We start from the raw sequence: 24,289 nt of genomic DNA on the forward strand, positions 1-24,289 counted from the left end.
TATTTGAGGCTTTTATAAGTTAAAATGATTTAAGTTTATTGTTTTTAAATACAAGTTTGACATTTTTTTAAGTGTGCATTTTTAATGCCATATATTTATTATCACTTTCTTACAATTATTTTTGTCGACAATATCATTTTCTTTCTTTTATAATTATATCAATAGAAAAAATAATTTGTATTTAAAAAATGTAAAATGACAATGAATATATGAGTATAAAAACGAATATTCTATTATTTTTTTAGTTTAAGATTTTTGTTAAAAGCATTCAATATTCAAAAGTTACATCATCTTGTTAATAAATATTTCACATATTCTTGTTAAAAAAAGTTAATAATTTTTTCATTAATAATTAATGAATGAGATATATTACACATTATAATAGAAATATACTAATATTTTTTTATTTAACTAATAATCTTAAAATATTAATTAGAATTCTCAAAATTATAACATTCGATCTTGATCAACTCAAAAGCTTTGCAGAATGAGACAAAACAATCAATGCTTGGTTAAAAAAAAATCATCACAAAGTAATGCGGTTGTCTTTCAGTATGGAAACATTAAATTAAAAATTAATAAAAATTAAAGTGCTGGAAAAAATAATCTAAATCTTTTAGATAGTATTTTTATTAAGTTTATTTATAAAGTTTGAAAGAAAAAAATAATTTGAGAGGTAAAAGAGAAGAAAAAATGGAAAAAAATAATATTAATTAAAAAAATTAAATTTAGAAGAATTTAAAAATATAAATTTATAAAAGATTTGAAAGATTTATAATTTTTTTAATCAAATTTTAAATTTTTAGAAAAAGATCGATAACTTTTAGTACATAATAATTTTATTTATTTCCCTTTTATCAATACGTAATGAGCTTTATTTGTCAATAACTTTTGTAAAATGTTTTTGTGTTTTTTATAAAATTAATTAAAATACATACTAGTCATAAAATGTATTATACAGATTCTGAATGAGAAATGTCATTCCATTCAATTGAAATGGGATGCCCCATTGCCCCTGACTATTAATATGAATATTACAAATTCATACTAAAAATAAATAAATATTTAATATAATTAATATACATTTTTTATATTAACAATTTATATTAACCGTCTTCCTACTTTCAGGTTAACAAAACTCGTCTTTTAATACTATGTCAAAAATTATTATCATCAATCGTGTTTGCATATTTTTGTTGGTGACTCTACTCTTGTTATTTTGAAGTGTCAAGAGAGCCACTGTACCAACTACCAACTAGTAACCATTTTCTTTCCCTCATCAACGAGTCATGGAAGCTTCTTTTCGTTTCCATAATTAGTAATATAATTTTATTAGTTAATAAATTTACATGAATTACTAAATAATTCCTGCGTGGATGTTAGCTGTTACTTCTTAATTTTCCCTTTGATTAACTTATGCATTGTTGTAATTAATACCTTTATTGTATGTTTAAATTTTAATATCAGTAAGATGCTATCTTATATACCATGGTCCAAAGGATAAGGTCTAAAGGATAAGTTATACTAGACATAATTCTAATGAATTCTATAATAATTTAAGAAATATTTTTGTCTTTTTCCTTCAGTTTCTCTCTATCTGTTCTAAATTTCAAGTTTTCTAATCAATGGATTTTTAACTTATTAGAAAGAACTTGTAAGTTAAATTTATAATATTATTAAATAGTTTAAATTTAAAATTTAAATTTTAAGATTCTTAAACAAACCATACACATCTTAAATACTTCAAAGTTTACATTGTTTGATGCTTACTGTAATTAAATTGCATTTGTGAAATCTGTTACAGTGTAACCTTGGAGTGGCGTATAATGTGCTAATAAACACCATTTGTTTAAATTGACTAGACTTCTTCTACACGTTGCCGTGCATTTTATTCCATTAAACGTTCGTCTCTTACCATTAATTTTGGTATACATTAATTGGCCAAGACTATCTAAACACACTTGGAAATAAAAAGATTAGCTATGAGGAACAAAATGGCAACAACAACAACAACAATAACATTCCATCCCTAAAGTTTCACCTTACGTTGGCAAGCCATATCCTGAACTTCCCTGCTGGAAATATTAATCGTCAAAGTGCAATTCATCCTAATCTCAACATGTTTCTTAACAAACAAAACCTTCACTCTCCCTGGAATAACCGAGTAGCTGTTCATGGTCATCTCTCCCTTCCTCACATCTTTCACTAAATCCGGACTAGAATTAGCAAGGCGATCCGCCATGATATCCACCGTCGCATTCATTCTCAAAGTCCGGCGGGCCTTTGCTAAACCCGACGGAATTTTTACGGCGGCGATTGATGTGCCGTGGTAAAAGATAGTTGTGGTGGAGTTCTCATTAAATTTGAACGATGCTGCGTTAGGATTCTTAATGGACATGTCGACCAACATGGACATGTTCACCTTAACTTGAGGGGGAATTGCATTGTTGATGGAGATGTCAAGTGTTGTGAGTGTGATCTCATTGGTTGTTAGTTTGGGATCTTTGACCTTAAGCACTGTGAATATTAAGATCACAATTACTATGACTAGGAGTAGTAGGGTTGCAGTTACGCACCCACATACCTTGATTCTCCTACGGTGCTTGCTTTTGAGGGCCTCTTCATCGTCGCTGCTGTGATCTGTAGCTGGGGCTAGAGGTCTTGCTTGGTCGGTCTCTGCCATGGCTTCACAAATAATCTATGTAAATTCGGAGATGCTAGGAGTTGGAGTTGGAGGTGCAATTTCTTCATCCTGCTTTGAACATTTTTATATAGTTCTGTGGAATGTGTGGCTTGAAAGCCTATCATATCAATTTTTTAAAAGGTGTATGAACACGTTTTATATATTGTATGGGTGCTAAATGAGACGCAATAAATGATACGCGAATAGAACTTTTGAACTGTTACGCTTTTTGCCTAGAATTTCAAGCTGGTATAAGTTGACTGCATGCGTGTTTATATTCCATCAATAAATATATCACTTGACTCACATGGCAACCAAACACAGGTATTGAGAGTTGGTTTAAGAAGAAAACTTAAGTAGGGTTACTTAAATATTGATGGTGCTGTTTAGTAATTAAATATAAAATTTTATTTCAATAATCATAATTATTTTACTAAAATAAAATTTTTATTTTGATTAATAAACAACACTAATAATATTTACAAAACAACAATTTAACACATGAATTTTTCCTTAATTTAATCTCATATGGTATAGCCTGGTAAGAAAGATGGGAACGTGAATCAAATGTGACCAATTTACTGCAAGTTAAATATTCACAAATATACCTAGATACTGTAATTCTATGTTCATTGAATCATTTTATGCTAAATTTCAAGTTCTAATACTTTTCTTTTAACTGTTATAACAATTATTTTCCCTCTAATGAAGCGATGAAAATTTGACTAGCCCGTTTCTATATTATTTACGTAGTCTTTAATTAAGTTCAAACAATGATGAACACTAATTATGTCATTCCTGTAGCATGAAGAGAACATGATATTTTATTTTACCCGTTGTTTACACTCTATATAAACAATTCATGGATCATACACTTCTAGAAGACGTAGATAGCTTTCCCATCGAGATTTTTATAATATAAAAATGAGAATCTGGTTTAGAAATAAAAGTTCTATCACAGTATTATAAAAGGCACAATTGGAGATGCGGGGTATCGATCCCCGTACCTCTCGCATGCTAAGCGAGCGCTCTACCATCTGAGCTACATCCCCATTATATTTCTATATTAGCTAATACTAATAGTTGCAATTTGTTAAAGTTTTAGTGCATAATTGAAAACTTACTGTGCATTTTAATTAATTCAATTTAAATACTATAAATTAAGAAAAGACAAACATTCTTACTAGCCATAAACATGTGCTTACAACTATGATGAGTGCAACTAGTGTTATAGGGCCATGCATATTTTAGAGCATGCAGCGTACACTAATAACAAAAGGCTGCATAAAACTAAAGCTGAAAAGAAATATGAGCTAAGTAGAAAAGATAGACACAATGGTTACAACATATGTATTTATTTTGTTCTAGGGTCGTGTGACTAAGCAAACATATTAGAGAGGGTTGGTAGCTTGACCTCTCCCTTGTGAGAGAGGGGAATAGTGAGGTTGCCAATGGCAGGAACGTCAATAATAAGACCCAAATCCAATTGGTAGTCTATGTCCCAATCAGCTCCAATATCCTTTGCTAAGCTCACCAATATGCTGTATGGCACTTTCACAGGCACATCCACCATCGTGGTGTTCTTTGCCTTCAACGATCCTGGGTCAGGGATTGTCCCTGATGCTATCTCCCTTTACCACCCAACACAATAAAACAATTTAAATTATCCAAAAATAGTTAATTCAATAAATTGGTTCTCTAAAGTGCTTTTACTATGTTACTTTTAAGATTAAATTCTTTAATTTCTCTCTTACTTTAGTTAATTTATAATTATTGAGGAGTATTCAAATTTAGACCTAAAAGTAAACTTTAGCATACAGTTGTCCGCAAGAACAAAATTTGTGAATGCTGAATATTAAATTTTAGGAGGCACAATTAATAAGGCATACAATTAAGATTTTTGGAAGAGACAAACTACAACTCGACAAAAACGCAGTAAAAAATCGACACAAAATGTCAAATGAAGCATAAAAATATTAATTCGACATTATAACAGGTATTAGACAAATTGACATAATTGTACATTTCGCTTTTACATGTATATACAAGAGAAGGTTAGTGTATCATTTTATGCATTGTAAACATTAATTGATTAATTTAATAATTCAGTATATATTAATTTTGACTTATTTAGTTATTTGTGTATTAATTTTCTTTGTTTATTTTATTTCATTTTGATTCTTTATTTGTATTTTCTTTTTATCTATATCCTTATTTTCATATCAGTTCTGAGTATCGATATTCTCCGTAATATTTTTCTTTTTGACTTCATTGTTTTTTTAATTATTTTTATTAATTTAATTCAAAATATATAATAATATTAAATGCATAAAAATTTAAAAATAAATAAGCTCTCTTTTTGCTTTTTAATAATAATAAAAAATTGAAGAAATTAAGGGGGCATGTACCTGGATGCACTTTGGAAAGAGTACTTGACCTCACAGATAGGTATAGGAGTTGAATATGGATTGTGAACCGATACCTTGGCCAAGTACTCGATGCTATCTTTGCTCACACGTTTGAAGTCCACGTCGGTGACACTCGCCTCTGGCTTGGCCACGTCATTGATTTTCTCCGACACGAAGTTCTTGGCTTTATTAAGCAACTGCGACATTTTTAATGACATTGATCACTGCCGTTGTGAAGATAGCAAACATTTATAGCGAAGAGGCAAACCGAGCCACATTCTAATATTTCAAGAGGAGGTTGCGGCTCTTGACACGTATACAACATCGTCTCACACGTATACAGCATCGTCTCATTCACTTTCGACACGTGATGATACGTGTCGCATAACTTTCTGTTGGCAGTGATGAAACCGAAAGCGTGTCAATGAGATGTAACATGTATTTACAAATTTTTTAATTATTATTTTAATACAATTATTTTTTTTCGTCTTTTAGTTTTAGAATAAAATTTTATTTTATTTTATAAATTTTTTATGATTAATCTTTTCATTTTTAAAAAAGTTTTAAATAAATTATTTTTTAAAACATATATTGTAGGTTATTATTCATTGTTTTTCTCCTTAAAATTCTAATCTTGTCTCTAGCATTTTTTTATCTTTTTTTTTACATCTTTATTTTTTATACTTAAAATTTTATCTTTTTATCACTAACACCAAAAAATTATTTCAAATTTTAAACTTTATTCAAAACAAATATTCTTATTAGTAAAGATTTTGAAAGTTTAATAACATGAAAATTAATAAAATAAAAAATATGAACATGAATATTTATATGCTTAGATTTGTTGAGTATAAAAAATGGATATTAAAAAATTAAATTATTTATAATTTATAAATTAGAGATATATGTTTAATGTTAGTGATAAGAAGATAAACTTTTGAGTATAAGAAGAAAAAAGAAATGATACTATAAATTTGAAAAAGAAAATGATGAACAATATCGCACGGTGTATATGGCATAAAATGACAAAAAAGATTTTTTTAAAAATTTATTTGAAATTTTTTATAAATTAAAAGATTAAAATAAAAAAAAATTTAGAAGGTAAAAATAAATTTTATCTTAAATTCAAGAGAAAAAAAAATTTGCCTATCATTTTTAGTTATTAAAAATAAATAATTTGATGTGAAAAATATTTTATAACTAAATTGTACTGCATCTTTATATTCTCTTGCCTTTGTTTTCAGATAAAATAATTCTATTATAAAACCTTTCCACAAATCATTGTAATTTTTTTTTCTATAGTAATTTGGTATAATATTCGTACAATCTTTCTAACATGGTAAAAAGCACTTCAAAAAATTCTTAAAGACCTAGTGAGACGGGGTGGATGGAGGTAGCTGAACTTTGTAGAAAAGGATAAGCTGATTTGACACTGTACATGCAGATTTATTTGAATAATTTTTTAGAAAAGTTTTTATAAAAATAAATAAAATTTATTTTATAAGTAAAAAACAATTTATAATTTTCTATTTTTCATTTATTTTTTAAAATTTAGAGGACCGAATTATTTTTATCTTATAATTTTTTTATTTATTATTTATACTAATTTCAAATATTCATTACATTTATGTTAATAGGGAACGAAGCAAGAAGTTTCTCAAATCACCAAACAATTCTTCTCATACAAAGAATCTCTTCTTCCTTCTTCACTTCCAACCACAATGGCACTGATATTCTAGAAGGGTTACACGACATGCTTATTTGACTATTAAAATTAGAGATGGTAATGAATAGAATATAGGTAGAGTAATATAGTATTCTTCTCTATACTTGAATGAGTATGAACATTAATCTCTATACCCGTATCTTCTGAATATCCGTATACTCATTTTGTATCTATTACCCGCACTTGTTTGAGAAAAAAAATTTATAAGGAAAAATATGTTTATATAATTTCATATAAGTAGCATAATAATACAAAAATTCAATAAGTAGTTGCTGAACAAGGTACAAACATAACTAAAAAATAAATATTCAAATATCACAAGTGCTAAATATATCTTAATACAATAATTTTTTAAACTAAAATTCTTAGAAACAATAAGTGAAACTAAACACACAAGTTATTTGTCGACGATGACCTTATTTTGTGTGAGATTCGATTGATTGACAACATCAAAGTGATAACGAAATAGATCTACATAATGGGTGGCCTTTCGTGTGGATTATTTGGTGACCTCTTGCAGTGTCATTGATAATTAATTCTAATAAATAACATTTCATAGTTAATATGTTTTAATGAGACAAATATTAAGAATGAGAATAGAGTTAGGACAGAGAATGACAGATAAGTTCAAGTACTAAATAACAACAAAAAAAGGTGGATGCATAAAATATTTTTTTTAACTTTTGAATATGAAATTGTAAGAAAAATAACAAATTTGATTAAAATAATATATATATATATATATATATATATATATACTAGTATTTTCAACTCATGTATTATACGAAAGTATTTTGTTAAAAATAAAAATTTTTAAAAAATTATTTTAATGAATTAAATATTTATAATTTATATAAATTTTAAAAGAAACAATTTAAATAAAAGATAAATGGTCACAATAAAATTTTATAATAAATAAATATACTCCATATTAAAAGAATTATACTTTTTTTATCGGAAGAAAAAATTAACAAATAAGAATTAACAATATTTGTTTATATTTTATATCTTTTCAAAAACTTCTTTGAACGTAAATAAATGCTAAGAATAATATTATTTACATTTAATAGATTATAGTTGTGCTTATTATGCACATCTTACATAGAAAACTATTATTTTAAATTAAAATATAAAAATAAAATTTAAATATTATCAATGAATAATAAATTTATGATAATAGTAGATGATTGTAAAATTTATTAAATATTTACAATGTTTATTATTTATCATTCACTGTATGATTTAAATATTAATGTGATTTTATTAACAAAAATATTTGTGTAAAAAATATTTTATATGTGTGTCATATATAAATAATATTTTTTTAAAAAATTAATCTCATATCAACTATGTAATAATTAAATTGTATTAGCATAATTAAATGATATAAATTAGTAAATAAATTTTTCTATTAAAAATATAAACCAAAATAAAATTTTTTGTTTACTTTCTTATTAAATATATTTTTATATTAATTTTATATAACTTTACATAAGTAGTATAATAATACAAAATTCAATACATAGTTCTAAATAAAGTTCAAACATATATATATATATATGTATATATGTATGTATGCAGGTATAGGAGGGGTATGTACTTAGATACCCATACCTACACCTATCTTCATTAAATTTTGTAAATTTTTACCCATACTCATACCTATATTTATGTAGCGGGTAAATACTCTACCCATTGTGGATAAATTTTACATGTGCTCGATACTTTATCTATTGTTATCTCTAATTAAAATAACAATCATAGAAAGAAGTTTTTTTAATATATTTTCTTAGTCAATAAATAATAGGATAGAAATATGTTAGGCTAGACTAGGCTTTATGTAAATAAGTTTGATTTGTCTAATAATTTTGAAGCTTAGGTCGGGTATATTACCTGTCATTGACTTTTTATTAAGTCTAACCTGTGTAACGCCCCTAATTTTGTAATATTCATTATTGATAATTATATAAATCTAAAGGTATATTCATGTGTGTATTTTTAGATATATGTTGTGAATATATATATATATATATATATATATATATATATATATATGTGTGTGTGTGTGTGTGTGTGTGTGTGTGTGTATGCATGACTGATTTGGCTGAAATGGGCTAAGTGCCTGAGTGTAGGGCGTGATATTGGACTGTTCTCGCTGCAGCGAGAGGGCCTGGGAGGAAGGACTAGAACTGTCGCCTTTTCGCTGTAGCGAGAGACGTCTCGTTGTAGCGATAGAACGACAGCTTGTGGTGCATTTCTGGGTGCAGTCTCGCTGTAGCGAGATTCTGCAGAAACCAGAGTGCAATTTTCTCTGGTTTTTTCGCTGTAACTAGAGGGCGTGTTGCTGTAGTAAAGTCCCCTCGTTGCAGCGAGAATATCTCGCTATAGCGAAAGTGTCGCGACCAGAAAGGGATTTAAAGGGGTTAGGGTTACGGTTCGGGGAGAGTTATTTCTCCCTCTCCCTTTGTTCCTCTCATTCCCAAAGCCCTATTCCACCGATTAATTGCCTCCAAAGTCATTCGGGAGCGAAATTATAACTCAGATTTGTGTGAAAAACGCTTGGAGGTGAGTTTCAAACGGTTAGGGTTTTTGTTTTTCTTCCCTTTCTCCGTTCTTGGTGATTTTTAGGGTTCTCATGAAATTCTTCCACGTGTTTAGGCCAAAATCTGTGTGGAGAACGTTTCCAGGGTTGAATCCAAGTGTGGGTCTTCAATCCGAGGTAAGGGGAGACTCTACCCTACTTTTTTACATGTAATTAATTGTGAAATTGATTGAATAAGAAAATGTGGATGAGTTGGAGGGTGGAAAAATGTATGGAAAGGGAAACGGTCATAGAATGTGATGAGGGCTACGTGCCGAGGTTTGTGAATGTTATGTGTGTAGATAAGAGTATGAGTATTTGATGAAATTTGTTGTGTTTGATGATGTGTGAACAAGTGTGGGCCTGAGTGCCGTATAATAGAATTGAATATGGGCTATGTGTCGTGAATTGTGACTAAACATAGGCTAGGTGCCGTATAGTATGACATGACTGTGGATAAATTGTTGTGTGTTATGGATAATGGTAGGCTATGTGCCGTGATTTATAAATGAATATAGGCCTAGAGCCGTGTATTGTGAAATAAAGTGAATGGGGCGGGTAACTGCCGGTGTAAAATAAAGTGAATGGGGCGAGTTATCGCCGGTATAAATACTGAGAATGGGGCGAGTTATCGCCGGTATAACTACTGAGGATGTGGCGAGTCGTCGCCAATATAAATACTATGAAAAGGGGCAAATAATCACCGGTATAATGTGCTGTGACGGGGCGTGCTAACACCAGTGGAATATGCTGCGAATAATGAGTATGAACTGCCGTTGGTGCCATAAGTGCATCAGTGTTTTAATTGAAATGAATTGCACTGAAACGCTACTTGTGAATGTACTATCTATTTGTTGAATATATTTAAATAGTTTGAAGGTGAGACTCTATGTTTGTTTGTTTTTTGTAGCGTAAAGTACTCATTTTTATTTTCATTTTTCAGGTAGTTAAGACGATCAGCACCAGGTATAGTTAAGGAACAGATGAACTGCTATAAGACTTAAAATAATATTTTAAAATTTGTTGTATTTGAACTAGTCTTGTGACAGTTGTTTTATATGATCTTGTAACTCCTCCTCATTTTTTAAATATTTTATGGAAATTTATTATTCAAATTTTGTGAAATTGTTATTTATTTGAAATTAAATTTAAGGTGTTACAATCTGATATTTTTAAAAGTCTAATTTAACTTATTAGCTTTTTTAATAGCCTACTTTATATCGAGACATTCAATAGATCATTAAGTTTTTTTTATAAATAGACCATTAAATTATTTAAATAAGTATATTTTTTAAAAGTCATAAGGCTTATATCTAAATAAACTATTAAAAAATGATATAATATACATAAGTGCATAAAATTGTAAGAAATATAAATGAGATAAGACGGACTAGTGATAAACGTAATTGAAACAATGCAATATAAATAAGTGTTATGTGTATAAGATATGCAAAAAAATTTGACAAACAGAGTTTTCTCTTAGCGAGTATGTAGTAAAGATATTTTTCAACCATAACAAAAAGGATTAAGGTTTTTAATTTAAAATTTTTTATTTTAAATTTTAATTAATTTAATATATTATAATATTATATTTTTATATAAAATTATTTAATATATTATAAAATTTATAAAGTTTAAGTAAGTCATTCTAATAGGATTATGATTTTTAATTTAAGATTTTTATTTTAAATTTTAATTGATTTAATATATTATAATATTATATTTTTATATAAAATTATTTAATATATTATAAATTTTATGAATTTTAAGTAAGTCATTCTAATAGGCCTAATATTTTTTTTTAATTTTAAGTTTGAGTTATTTAATTAATTAAATTTTTAAATTAAACTTATCAATTAAATAAGTTAAGTCAGATTGAACTTTAAATAAGTTATGTTATAAGTTATGTCGAACAATTTGACCTATTTTCATCCTAATAAATGAGTATAAAATAGGTGGGAAAAAAGAGATAAAAAAAATAAAAATGTGATGAATAATATGATAAAAAAAATAAATGTAAAAATTATACTAATTATTTTTTAAACTTTTTAGACTACCTAAACACTAGTGTATCACAAATATATAACTTAATTATTGATTTTGTGAAAGAAAATCTCACTAATTGGATCCTTTCCACCGTATCCAAGCTTTCACAATTTCATCATAAAATCCAACAGGAACAAGTTACTTAGCCTGTAAAGTTAATATAGTACAATATAGATAGATCCGAATACAAATTAAGTTGACTAATCAAATCAGTAACAATATGTTGTATCTCAATTACATTATTAATTAATTCGAAAGCATATTAAGAGCGTAAATATAATCAAGCAACTTTTGTGCTTGATGCATACATATACAGAGAGTTACGTATCTCACTATATCAGAGAAGCAGGGTCACTGGTATTGGAACCGAACGCTGAGAGAAACTGCATTTGCTTTAGAAGAGGCGTTAGGGTTTCCATCAGCTTCTCGCATGGGTGATTGTGAATTCCCTCGTAAGTGGTCACCACGATGCTTGTGTCTTTGGATAACCTTTGCACCTGTTTCTTCACATTGCATGTATGATGTGTGCAGCGGTAGTAGCTTCTTTATTGCCCATATTCGTAATGCATTCAAAATCGTAATATGCACCAACCATCAGTGATTTCATTAACAATTAACTTAGCATATATATCCTTTAGTTTTTCATCAATAAACTCAAATTAATTAAACAGTGCATTTTAATTAAAACAAGATATAATAACAAGTATATATATATATATATATATATATATATATAAATACAAATGTCATTTATCATTAAAATAAAACATATGTTAAATACAAGGTCTAAATTTACAATATTATATATGCCTTTTAATTTGAATGGAAGAATATAATTGGTTGCATGCAATTGCAATCCCATGCCAGTTGAAGCTTCAAAATGTGTAACTTCTTAATTTTTATATACATATAACTCCTTATATTCATCATTTTAATTTTTATTTGTTTAGCATATAACTAAAGACTAATATCCGTACACCTAAAAATAATATCAATTTCTTCTTAATTTTTTTTATTGAGGTTGTAGGTTAGCCATCCAAGAGGAATTACATAACCATGCATTCATGCAACGTGAAAGAAAAAAAGCCACCAATTTGGTTTTTAACACACACCTGGGATATATGCTGTTCTTCACAGCTTTCTGCCCATACTTCCTCCAACGATAACCATCATCAAGAATATCATCTGCACTGCTTGTCTGAAACGCAAACTTGGGTCTTGTTGTCTTCTTCAATCTACCTCCTTTCCTTTTCTCCTTATTACTCCTTTCATTCATGTAAGCTCCATTTTCATCCATTAAAGCACATGAAGAAGACGAGGAATAAGAAGAAGAAGCGCATTCCACCATTGCCTTGGTATCCCCAAACAAGCTGTTTTGGCAAGAGAAAAGGTTAACCAAGTCTATGTCATGCAAGCCTTGAGGGTCCAAAGGGTTTTGCATCATTGACATGGGAGTGGAGAGAAAAGGAGGATAGTTTTGTGGTGGTAGTAACAATGAGGGTGGTGAAGGGTTTGGTGGGTCTTGGTTTTCCATTGGGTCTAAGAGTGAAGAGAAAATGAGAAATAATGTTTTGGGGTTGAAATATATAACGGAGAAATTTGGTGGTGGAAGGCACAAGAGGTTGGGCAGCCACATATCACACACAAGCATTGTATAGAAAGAGATTGAGAACATGCATTGATGATAACGAAATATGCATCGCATGTTGGTCACGTCTCCTTTAGTCCTTTGTGTCATAGCACATGTACTTGAATTTAAAGAGCAGTTGAACAGAAGTAGTTGAAATTTAGTTGGGTTAAGCAGTGCTCGAGTTATTTGCATTCAAAATTACTGTATTTATCTTCCGATAGTTCTTTTTATGTTTTATTCAAAATTAAAAATAAAATCAAAAGGTGGAAATTATTCTTTTTTTTTTTTGCTTTTCAACTACAGAAGATTTATACTTAGTGTAACATGTGGGACTGATTGAGTGACCAGAATTATAAGAGAACAGAATTTTTCTATATTTTCCTACGAGATAAATAATTTTCTTTTTAGGATGAAATTATTTATTTTATAAAATAACTTGGAGAAACCTCAAGAGAATATAGTGATTTATTTTTCATCTCACTGTTTTAAGTTTTTAAGTCTTGAACAAACACCATCTGTTTATGACATTAATTCTTTTCTTCAATATCTCACACATGTTGAAATGATGTACTGTTTACCAACCGATAACCTTTGACCTATCACATCCCTTTCACAATTTGAATTTTCATTTCTTAAAAACTTGATGTTGTGAGGTCATATTAGGAAAACGATTCCTTGTGCTTCCAAATTTTGACACCCTCCCTCCAATACAATGTGTAATGTAGACTTATTGACACTTTGAATTGGTACGTTGAAAGTTGAGAAAAAGATTTTGGCACTCACTCACACACACGCTCTATTGAGCGAGACAAAGATAAGAAAAAAATGCTTGTTATACATAATGTAACATGGAAGAAATATTAAAAGAATAATGTAGTTATAAAAACATAAAAATTTGTTTTGAGACTCTTCAAATTGGAAAATTTCGATGACTTGAGATTGACGCATAAATCACACAAAGTAAAAATTAAAATTTCAGAAATTTAATATATCACAATTTTTTTTAATAACTTTGCTTAAGTTTTTTTGAACTATCGATTCTTTTTTTTTTTAATTAAGAGTCATGCAATTTATTCTCTTTATTAATATCTCTAAAGGTTTTTTTTGCACATGATCAAACTACCTTAAATGATTTTTACTCATCTTTTTCACTATACCTATCCTTTTTTGTGTATCTACTTATCTATCTTAATTTTCTCATTTTTGTTACTCTCACTTTCTTTTCATGTTATTTCTTTAAGATCAAACATTCATACTATATAAGATATAGTTGGTCATATTACAATTTAGTAAAACTTTCCTATTAATTTGATAAGCACTTTCCTATCATACATAACTCCTAATACATTTCTTTATTTTAACTACCCAACTTATATTATGTGAATAACATCTTTATTAATTTTTTCATTTTGTACAATCGATCTAAGTATCTAAAAATTGAAAACTTGTAATATAATATCATATCTAATTTTAACTTACAACACCTAATCTTCATCCTTTTTTTTTTTTTACTAAACCTACAATATATGTATTCTATCTTATTTTTACTCAAACAAAAATCTTTATATTCTAAAGTTCCTTTCACTACTAAAAAACCTGCATATATAAATTGATTTACAGACATATTTTTATACCATTATAGACAGTTTTTGAAATTATAGACAGATTTATAAACATGATGAAACCATCTGTAATATCCTCATCGATAAATAATTACAATCTGTCTATAAGTTACAAATGAAAAAAATTATCTATATGTTGCAGACGAAAAAATCTATCTGTAACATACAAACGAAAAAATCTATCTGTAATTCGTTTGTGATATATTTTATTGTTTTTGTTACTTTTTGTTTATATACATAGTTATTCCTGACTGTTCCTGATTATCAAAATTTATAAACATAATAAAAACTACAAAATTAAATCTAAAAATTCAAAAATTATTTATAAAATATAAAATTAAAATGTCATTACAAATGAAGACATAAACATCCAAATAAATAATGTTAAAAATAAAATACAAGTATTTATCACGAATAATTAGTATGATCATCATCTAAAGGAGCATCGTCATCTATAGACAATGAGTCAGAAGAGAAATGATGCATGAAGGTGAAAACTGGTGGTGCTGGAGCTGGTGAAGGAGAAAAAAGAAGTGTTTACCACTTCTAGCACATCTTCTTGGTTTAAACTTAGGCTCTTCACAGAATTTGCAATTAGTTAAAATAGCATCGTCTTTATAATACAACATGTAGCCTTTCAAACAACAATCAATTTTGACTTCTTTTAATCCAAGTTTGAAAACTAATTTTTTTGCTTGGTAAAAGTCTTTTTGGATTGAGTCAGGTTGGAGACTAAGCTCACTAATTAATGTAACCCATTAATCAAATAAACTCTTACTTTGATTGGTTTTTGACTCTATGCTTAACATTCTTACTGCTAAAGATAACTCTGAATGCACATACTCATCCTATAAAGGCTTATTTGTTGCCTCTAAAAGATTATAAAACCTTGCAACCTCTTCATTAAGTTCTTGTTCAACTTTAAAATCACAAAAAATTTCACATTCAGGATCAACAACATCATAAACCATTTCTTGATAATGACTATTACTTTCTCCCCAACTTACATTGCCTACATCCTCACCTTATTACAATATATTTGAACTGCCTACTTGATTTTTCACATTAACTACTTTCTCATGCTCAGTCCATATCCAATAATATGTTTAAATTCAAATTTATACAAATCATACCTAATTGAATCAATATCCAAAAACTTTCTACACTTGCACTTAGAACATGAACACTTAACTTTTTGGTTGATAATGAATTGTTTCAAATTACAACAAAAATGTATAAATTCCTCTACACCCTCAAAGAATTCAGGTTTTATTCTTCCTGGCTTGGGTGTAACTTATCATACATTCACTGACGATTTTCAAGAAACATCTGGATCAAGAACTATATAAACCTAATACAAATATAGAATGTTGTATCAACCTTCTATTATACATTACAGAAATTTTTATTGTAAATTTTGACAGAATTTTCCTAATATATGAATATTTCTTTAAATTTGTTTACACATAATACAAAAATTAAAATTTTCACTACACATAACTAATATATTATATAACAATATATTAAACAATGCATAATATCAATACACATCACAATCATAAACTGTTCTAGAGCACATCTCCTTGTAACTCTACAACATGCATATTCTACTAATTCTGCAAACACAAACAATCTCACAACATACAATAATTTGGTTTGGGGAAGGACCTCTACGCCTTTCTCCCAATCATACAATCTTCAGTCTTACAACTCTATCTTAAAAATTTTAAGTCTCTAAGATATATCAAAAATTAAAAAACTAAACTAATTAAAAGTTAGAGTATCGTACCAGAAACACAATGATGCAAATTATTTTTCAAATGAATGCTCCAATCACTTATAAAGACCAAAAAATTAAAGCTCCTAGAGAGAGACAGAGAGACAGGGAGGCGAGAGAGAGAGGAAATTGTACAAACTAGAAAAAAGAAGGAGGAGGCGCAATTTTGATGTGTTTAACACATTATAGACAAAAAAATTCCTCTATAAATAGTTTAATGAAATAGTACATTTTATAAGTTCAATTACAAACAAATTTATCCAGCTGTAAATTCGTTAAAGACAGTTACAAACAAAAAACTTCATCTATAAATTGTTACTTGAAAAGTCGGTAAAAAAAATAACTACATTTATAAATTAATTTTTTTCTCTATAACTCTTGCTCCAAATTTCTCTCCCATTTTTAAATTACAAAAAAAAAAATTCATATGTAATTTTTACCTATAATGCTTCTCACTAAATAGCGAATCAAATACAGATAAAAATTCAGAAAGATTTTTTAAAAAATAAATAATAAATAAATTTAATATTTGTCTATAAAATTCATCTATAATATAGACAAATAAAAATTTATCTATAATTTCTGTCTATTAATAGCATATTTTTAAGAATGTTCATAACTCAAGTTTAACATTAATTTTTTCTTTCAAATCTTCAACTAGCACTATACATCAACGTCTTTTCTAAAATTCTTAGTAATGTACAAATTTTATGTTCATTTTTTTTTTGTTTAGTTAAATTAACCGATGATAAGGTGAGATAAAATACTAATACAATTCACAAATAGTTCATTCTCCTTTGACAGTGGCAAGTTTCTAGTATATAACACCATGTTTTTAATTAAAAAACTTGAGAAAAATATATTAAATACGAAGATAGCAGTACTACTCTTCCAAGACCAAAGAAATGGGAAAAGATCCTTAGCAAGGCAGGAGAAAAAGTGTTACTTTGGACCCCAAAACAAGACTAGTTGGTGAACAGATAAGATAGACATTCAAACAAAAAGCTATATCAACAAAATTGGGTAACATATTCCCAATGTCACAATCACCGTGGCAACTTATTCAGATCCAAGAATAGGGGAGAAATAATTTTAAACAAAAGCCTTCCAGCATCCATTAACTTTGACAAGTCTCCAAAATTAGACATGTCATGTTTAACCTTAAATTAAAATCTTCTCTGTGCCCAGTATCTTACATGCTCTTCGACAGTCATTTTATAAACTAGCGAAAATTTCAAATAAACAACTGCCCTACAGTGTCATCAACTTATGATCATCTTGCTAAAAAACTCAGCTTGCTCGGGAAAATACTCCACCAATTCATCCTTGGTCACCCACACAAAATCCTTACATTTTCCAATGTCAAACTTGTTTTTAGCAATTACTTGTGACTTGAAGAAGAATCTCTGAGAAAAGATTTCAGCAAAGGAAAGAGTAAGCAAGTATAATCAACTTTTACATGAAGTAAGACAGAAGCATTGGAAAGACTGGTTTTGGAATCATGTGGTACAACCAAACAAATCAAAGGCATAACACTTCCATAAATGCCATCAAATACTAATGTAGATAAACATATTGAAAGATGCCAGCTTTCCAACAGTACACTGGACGAACCCCAAATTTCCTATAAATATACCTTAAAAGATGTGGATTCAGACTGTTCTTCTGTAGGTTGAACAACCATATGGCCCATTGGAGCATTTCCAACAAAATATGTATTAGAAAGATCTCCTATGACTGATTTTAGAGCAGACTCAGCGCACTGCAAAATTTCAAAAATTAAGAGAAAAAAAGATAAGAAAATAAAAAGAGAAAAGTCACATAACAAGGTTCACCTTGCGCATGGTGTCCTCTGATTCATAAACTTTCTCTGGAAAATGCCACACAGGCTGCCCACTTGGAGCCCCATATGCATTACCATAGAGAACAAGGTAGAGTCTTCTGTCAAGGGCTCTTTGTAGGGACCTAAGAGGTAAGTAATATGCAATTGATTATGCAGCAATTATGTCTGAAAGCAAATTCAGTTCTGAAAAGATTAACAGGGATAATCAAAACTAAATAAGTTTCTATGTCCCTTTAAATCATTTAAGTTATATTTAACTTTGACTCTGTTACCTTAGTCACAGAATGAGGATTGGCCCCTGCCATCATCTAAATGTATTTCTCAGTTAGAACAAATAACAGCTGTATAACATTAATAAGAAGGCTTTCTTAAAGACTGAAGGTGCATCAAGAATACAACTTAAATATCCATATGGCAAGTTTGCACCCACATTATATAATCACCAATTAATCAAACCTAAATTTATTCAATTGCGAATAAAGCAGGCAAGGGAGTTAAAAAATAAAAACTAAATGGCCTATGATTATGAATTCCTTACAAAACACCAAGCCAGAGAAAGTAGACAGTGCCCACTCCCAGGGAAGATGACAAGAAGCCAAGAACCAAGTTGATATTTCATCAGAGAATCACAAGTATTTGACACGATGGCATCATATAGCACTCATTTTCCATCATATATTCCAAAAATTGATATAAAACATTTCCTTAAGGAAAATTACACAATTGCTGCATACCTTCGATCATTGTTTTTGTCAGCCTCAGTGATTCGTGGTGCTGGCACATAGTCAATATGATACTCACCTTTCCCCCTGGAATTAACATAATTTTCATGAGACTATATGGAAAGAAGGATCGAATCTGTATTTTGCCCATTGTGGGTCATGACAACTTTTAAACAGATGGATTCATGCAACTGGAAAAAGAGGTGAAAAAGTAATCATTGCATTGTAATCACAGCCGGTAAGTGGAATCTAGCAAAACAAATTATAAGGGTTAGTTTCTGAGTTTTGTTAGTTATTGTTTGTCCTTTCTAATTCTCCTCTTTATTTTAACCATATAAAGTAGTTTGATATTTCACTGGTCTTGAGGAGGGAGAGGGTACTAATTTTAAAACATTATAGTAATACTCTCATTGATTATTTTCCATTTTCTATTGAATAAATAGACCCAAAAAAAAAAAAACTCTTCCTCAGAGCCAATTAAAAGAATTAACCAAAAAATCAGTTTTATCAGTCATCTTGTCATATAACTATCTATCATCTTTTACTGCTCCCCATCAGAGGATGTCTTCCTCCATGTCGCATCACCCTCTGCATTTTGTTAACCCCATCCCTGCATTTTCTTATTCTTTTATTCACCATTGTTTTTGTATACTTTCACTATCCACCCCTTCTTTGTGTACTCCATATGGTTATAGACTTGTACTCAAGGGCCTTATGGCTAAAATTCTTAAGAGTTACTCCATTATTTCATCAAGTAGGATTTGTAATCTTTGAGTTATGCGCTGGTCATGGACTCCTATTTTGGTTTTGACATGCAAAATTTGGAAAAGTAATTTCTTTTAGCCTCCATATTTTCAATAATGATGGCTAGCCTGTCAAACTTGCCATAGGACTGTTTCACAGTAGCTTTATCTGTTCTTTTGGAACAAATAGTTTATACTACAACTATAAATAGCAGATCAGAAATGTTTTAGGTGGCATGGATCTTTATATTAACCATACCAAACCATCCTAATTTCACTTTAAACTCCTCCCCCACCTTTTTTATGAAGTTCCGCCATGGCTTCAATTGGATTCAGAAAATGTGAAACTGCAACTTCAAAATTACTACAATTATGTGCATATGTTCACTTATACCAAACCATCCATATTCACAAGTGCTTTTGCAAATTTGTCAAAAAAATAGTGTGATTTCTAATATTTTTCACAAAATTGTCTGCAACTCTTTCACAAAATTCATACCTCACATTGAAATTGGGATTTCAACAGACAATCATGTGTCCTTCGTAACTTATGTATTTGTCTTAATTTCAACTCTCTGATGTAACCTATGGAGCATTAGTGTTTATTGGTTAAGTGTTACAATCAATTTTTGGGGAAACAAAAGCAAGAGATCACAAATATCAATGAACTGCTTTGTTAAAAATCAGTTCCACAAAATCCTTTTTCACTACGAGTTTCTCGATTTTCTTTTATTTTTGTTCTTTCTTTTACTTTTTATCTTTTCAACTCTCTTGAAGCTCACAAAAATAACTTTTTGTATTGCTATTATAATGGCACCTAATGATCTCTCTCTTCAAATTAATTAAGTTTAAATGACCAAAACATTTAAATTATAGACCAATTTTTGTGTACATATACCTTGCATCAGATTTGTCAAGAAATTCATCAGGATATCTGCGTTGATATTGTTGTCGCCATCGAAACCTAACCATCCAAGCAACCTCATTAGCAGTAAGAAAATGGAACAGACAACAGAGCAATCATTTGACCAAGAAATATTAATAGCAAATCCTCATGTTTTAAGCCTTAACCTCATTTTTCCATCTTTAAATTAGAGAGGAAGAAATGGCCAATATTTTAATATCATATATTATTTATTTATTTATTTATGTTTACAATTTCATATAATTTGTGCAAACAAGAATTCAAATGCAAAAGGCTGTGAACCAGAATACAGGTTTTTTCCTTTTTTCCCCCTTAGATAATCTGAAGTGGAAATTAGGGTAGTCAGTGCAAGGCCTTATCTAAAAATACTACAAATAAAGATGATGCCAGCCATTACCAGGATGCTTCATCCTGCATTTTAGTTTGCAAATCACTAAATTCAGTGAGTCTAAGTTCAATACTTCACCTTGACTTGACATCCTTTCACTATAACTTTTTTCCTTAAAAAATGGATTAATATCCTCCACAACTACAAGTCCGAGACTGAATAAAGGTCAAATCCCCAATTCATTTATCTTTCTTTGCCCTTTGATACAATTATACATATGTATGTATGTGTGTGTGTGTTTGTCCAAGAAGAGCATAATTTCAAAGTCAATGAAAGAAGAGAGAAGACTTACGAGAATTCTTGAAATGCATAAACCACAGGGTCAACTTTGGGAATGACCACTGGCAATCTCTCAAAGAGCACAGAGGCAACAAGGTTCTCAGAGCTTGTGCTGAATCCTCGCCTTGTAAAGAGAGGCCGAACTAATGACATTTTAATCCTGAATGCATGCAGAAACATCAGATATACAAATGAGAAGTATTTGTAAAATGAAATATTGTCTCTACAATAAGGCTCTACTTTCTTAGATTTGACACTATTTCATTTAACCAAAGGCTCGATGTGCCATGAAGCTCAGTGATTCAGTCATAAGACAAAGTACCTCTGACTTTCTTCCAGTTCTATTCATATAAATGCAACATTCAAGTATTAAAAATACCTAAATAGTGAATAGTGATAGCATCCAGAAAAATGTTGCCTTCTAAATCAAAGATCACATATGCCTTCACTCAAGATTGCGCTAACAAGTAACACTTGAAACTCTCTTCATTCCATGTCATATCAGAATCTAACACTATGAATAAAAGATAAAACAAGTATCCATTGAAAGCAACAGTTAAATTGTTTCAAACTCACCATAATTTCAAAAGCAATGAAATGCAAAATTAACATAATTTCATGGAGTACATCAAATTCGATGCCACAGCATTTCACTTCTGTAATGGGTTTCCTTTGGATCAGAATCAATTAAATGGGGATAATAGGTGGGCACTTCCAAATTATACAGAAGAAAGGGGGTAAAACATACAAAGCAGAAGTAAAAGAAGCAAATAGGAAGACCCAATTTACCAAACAGAGCAAAAAAAGAGTTTTCTTACCTTAATCGAAACATGGGAGCGTATCCCCAAATCTCATTCAATTCGCAAGAAATATGAGTGAGGTTTTGCAGCAAAGAGAAGGGGAGAGTTAGAAAGGGGAGAAAGGGTTTTAGATGTGCAGAGGGAGATCAAAGCCAAAACCTGAAGGGTTAAACGATGTCGTTATATCTCAAAGGAATTATTATCATGAAAAAACTCGTCCAAATATGAAACTGAACTGAAATATTAAAAATAAAAATAATTAAAAATAAAAATTTTAAATTCTTATATTAAATTGAATCCAAATTAAAATTTAATTTTAAAAATTAATCCAATTTATGTATGTTTATGTAGTTTTATTTATGAAATCAATTTTTCATTCCTATTTATAAAATTATATATTTATGAATTATAATATCTAATTATTTTTTTATAATTTTAATCTTAAATTTATATTTTATTATTATTTTTAATATTAATATAAAGTTATTATTGTGTTTCATACTTTTGTTACATAAATTTTATTTAACCAAAAAAATATTTAATTAAAAATAATAATTAAATAATTTACTCATTATCTTTTAACTAAATTAAAATAAAAAAAAATATTTAAATTCAATTCAAACCACTTTTCATTGCCTAAGTTCAAGCATTTTTACTACTGCTCAATGCAGTGTGACGTGTTGAAGACATTCACACATCTAGAACCACATCCTGAAGATCAAGTCTGCATTGAAAAAGTACCATTGCTTTCCCACTTTGTCTTTGCTACAGGATCCAGACTGGTGTATGCAAAATGAACTAAATTGCTTTACTACTTCTGTATGCATTGTATTGCCATCATTCATTTCTTTCTTATCATTGCTTGATATGAATACTAGTTCACATTCCTCCCTGTACATTGTTGTTGTTAAAAGCTCATGGAAATTTCACTTACACAATTAAGCTATGTTCTTTCTTCTATGCCTATTAACTCTCCATTGTTGTATGTTTCATCTACCCAAGCCAAATATTGATCGTGATGTATTTATAATGGTACATGTTGCATTCATGATGAAACAACAACACTCGATTGTATACATACGGAAGAGCCGAATGTATAACTTCCCTAACATGCTTTTGCTTCGTTATTGTTTTCTCTTTGTAATTGTCGCTTACTCCCAACTTACAGTGCCTGTGACTTGGTGAAAATGAATTGAAGAAGATTTGGCATGGAGAATTTTGAGGAAACTTCTTACACAAGTTAGAAGTTCTTATTTTGGTGTATTTTAATTTTGAGTCCGATGTATTTTCATGTGGATTACTACAACAGGTGCCCAATATAGTGAAACTAGGGGTCGGTTTTAGTTCCATCAAGGAGATTTTCAGCTTTCAAAGGCCTAATGTGGATTGTACTAGACTCCTATCACAGATCAAAGCATTCAAGAGATAGTGTCTATGGAGGGGGATGAATCACATGAGGATGAGATAATATTTTGGCAGCTCCAATGTTTGAATCTTGAATATTTACCAAACCTCATGAGCTTTTACACTGGGGCTTTTACTTCAAATTTCCCATGTTTGAAGCAATTGTCAGTAGTCAACTGCTACAAGATGGAAACTTGCTGTCCAGGTATCATAAATGCAGACAAGTTGTTGGGAGTTCAATTTCAGGATACCTCATTTCCTATCCCATTGGAAGTTGATCTCAAGTCTACCATCAGGAAGGCATATCTGGCAACAGTACGTGTTTAGTTTTTTTCTTTTTCTTATTTTTTTAACAATATTGTTGTTGTTGTAATGCACCATGTCAGTAGTTCAATCTTTTGGAAAGAAAATGCATTGTATTTGTTAGCAATCATCACATATATAACTTTTAGGAAAGAAAGTTCATTGAATTTGAGTTTGCTTTGTCAATAATTCCCAAATTGAGAGCAAGGTGTAAGTTAAATTATTTTTAACTTTATTTTTGTACAACATTCAACAAAATTATTAAATCTAGCATCAATTCATGATAACGTTATGTAAAAAGATTAATTTAAGTTTTGAAAAACGAGTTTACTACTTCTATAATTAAATTCAGAACTTTTTCCTCGTTATTGTGAAAATAACATAGCTGTTTAAGTTATTTGTGTGGCCG

The 24,289-nt window shown here is 29.3% G+C and overlaps 4 protein-coding genes and 1 non-coding gene across 7 annotated transcripts; all 5 read right to left on the minus strand.

The window, feature by feature from the left end:
• Window positions 1–2,029: 2,029 nt before the first annotated feature.
• Window positions 2,030–2,683, minus strand: LOC113851092 (late embryogenesis abundant protein At1g64065-like). Its single transcript, XM_027481577.1, has one exon. The coding sequence runs from the start codon at window positions 2,681–2,683 to the stop codon at window positions 2,030–2,032; it is 654 nt and encodes a 217-aa protein (XP_027337378.1).
• Window positions 2,684–3,662: 979 nt separating this feature from the next.
• On the minus strand, window positions 3,663–3,735 carry TRNAA-AGC. Its single transcript has one exon. It is a non-coding gene; the product is annotated as a tRNA-Ala (tRNA).
• A 326-nt stretch (window positions 3,736–4,061) lies between these two features.
• Window positions 4,062–5,297, minus strand: LOC113851337 (desiccation protectant protein Lea14 homolog). The gene is made up of 2 exons (XM_027481800.1): window positions 5,092–5,297; window positions 4,062–4,314 (listed from the first exon to the last, which is right to left on the minus strand). Exons 1-2 carry the CDS (start codon window positions 5,295–5,297, stop codon window positions 4,062–4,064), a joined length of 459 nt encoding a protein of 152 aa, XP_027337601.1.
• Window positions 5,298–11,776: 6,479 nt separating this feature from the next.
• Window positions 11,777–12,978, minus strand: LOC113851093 (probable WRKY transcription factor 24). Its single transcript, XM_027481578.1, has 2 exons — window positions 12,557–12,978; window positions 11,777–11,987 (listed from the first exon to the last, which is right to left on the minus strand). The coding sequence occupies exons 1-2, from the start codon at window positions 12,976–12,978 to the stop codon at window positions 11,777–11,779; spliced, it is 633 nt and encodes a 210-aa protein (XP_027337379.1).
• A 4,469-nt stretch (window positions 12,979–17,447) lies between these two features.
• Window positions 17,448–22,346, minus strand: LOC113850256 (39S ribosomal protein L46, mitochondrial). 3 transcript variants are annotated; one of them, XM_027480716.1, is made up of 8 exons: window positions 22,192–22,266; window positions 21,950–22,029; window positions 21,387–21,533; window positions 20,680–20,745; window positions 19,051–19,125; window positions 18,309–18,438; window positions 18,110–18,235; window positions 17,558–17,879 (listed from the first exon to the last, which is right to left on the minus strand). In XM_027480716.1, the coding sequence occupies exons 3-8, from the start codon at window positions 21,524–21,526 to the stop codon at window positions 17,736–17,738; spliced, it is 681 nt and encodes a 226-aa protein (XP_027336517.1). In that variant the 5' UTR covers window positions 21,527–21,533; window positions 21,950–22,029; window positions 22,192–22,266; the 3' UTR covers window positions 17,558–17,735. The 3 variants fall into 3 exon arrangements, with proteins under 3 accessions (XP_027336516.1, XP_027336518.1, XP_027336517.1); XM_027480715.1 differs by lacking the exon at window positions 21,950–22,029 and having other exon boundaries at window positions 17,448–17,879; window positions 22,192–22,346; XM_027480717.1 differs by lacking the exons at window positions 19,051–19,125; window positions 21,950–22,029 and having other exon boundaries at window positions 17,489–17,879; window positions 22,192–22,268.
• Between the last annotated feature and the right edge of the window lie 1,943 nt (window positions 22,347–24,289).

This window comes from Abrus precatorius, unplaced genomic scaffold (assembly GCF_003935025.1).
Source record: "Abrus precatorius isolate BTA unplaced genomic scaffold, Abrus_2018 Scaffold9, whole genome shotgun sequence".
Classification (NCBI taxonomy): domain Eukaryota; kingdom Viridiplantae; phylum Streptophyta; class Magnoliopsida; order Fabales; family Fabaceae; genus Abrus; species Abrus precatorius.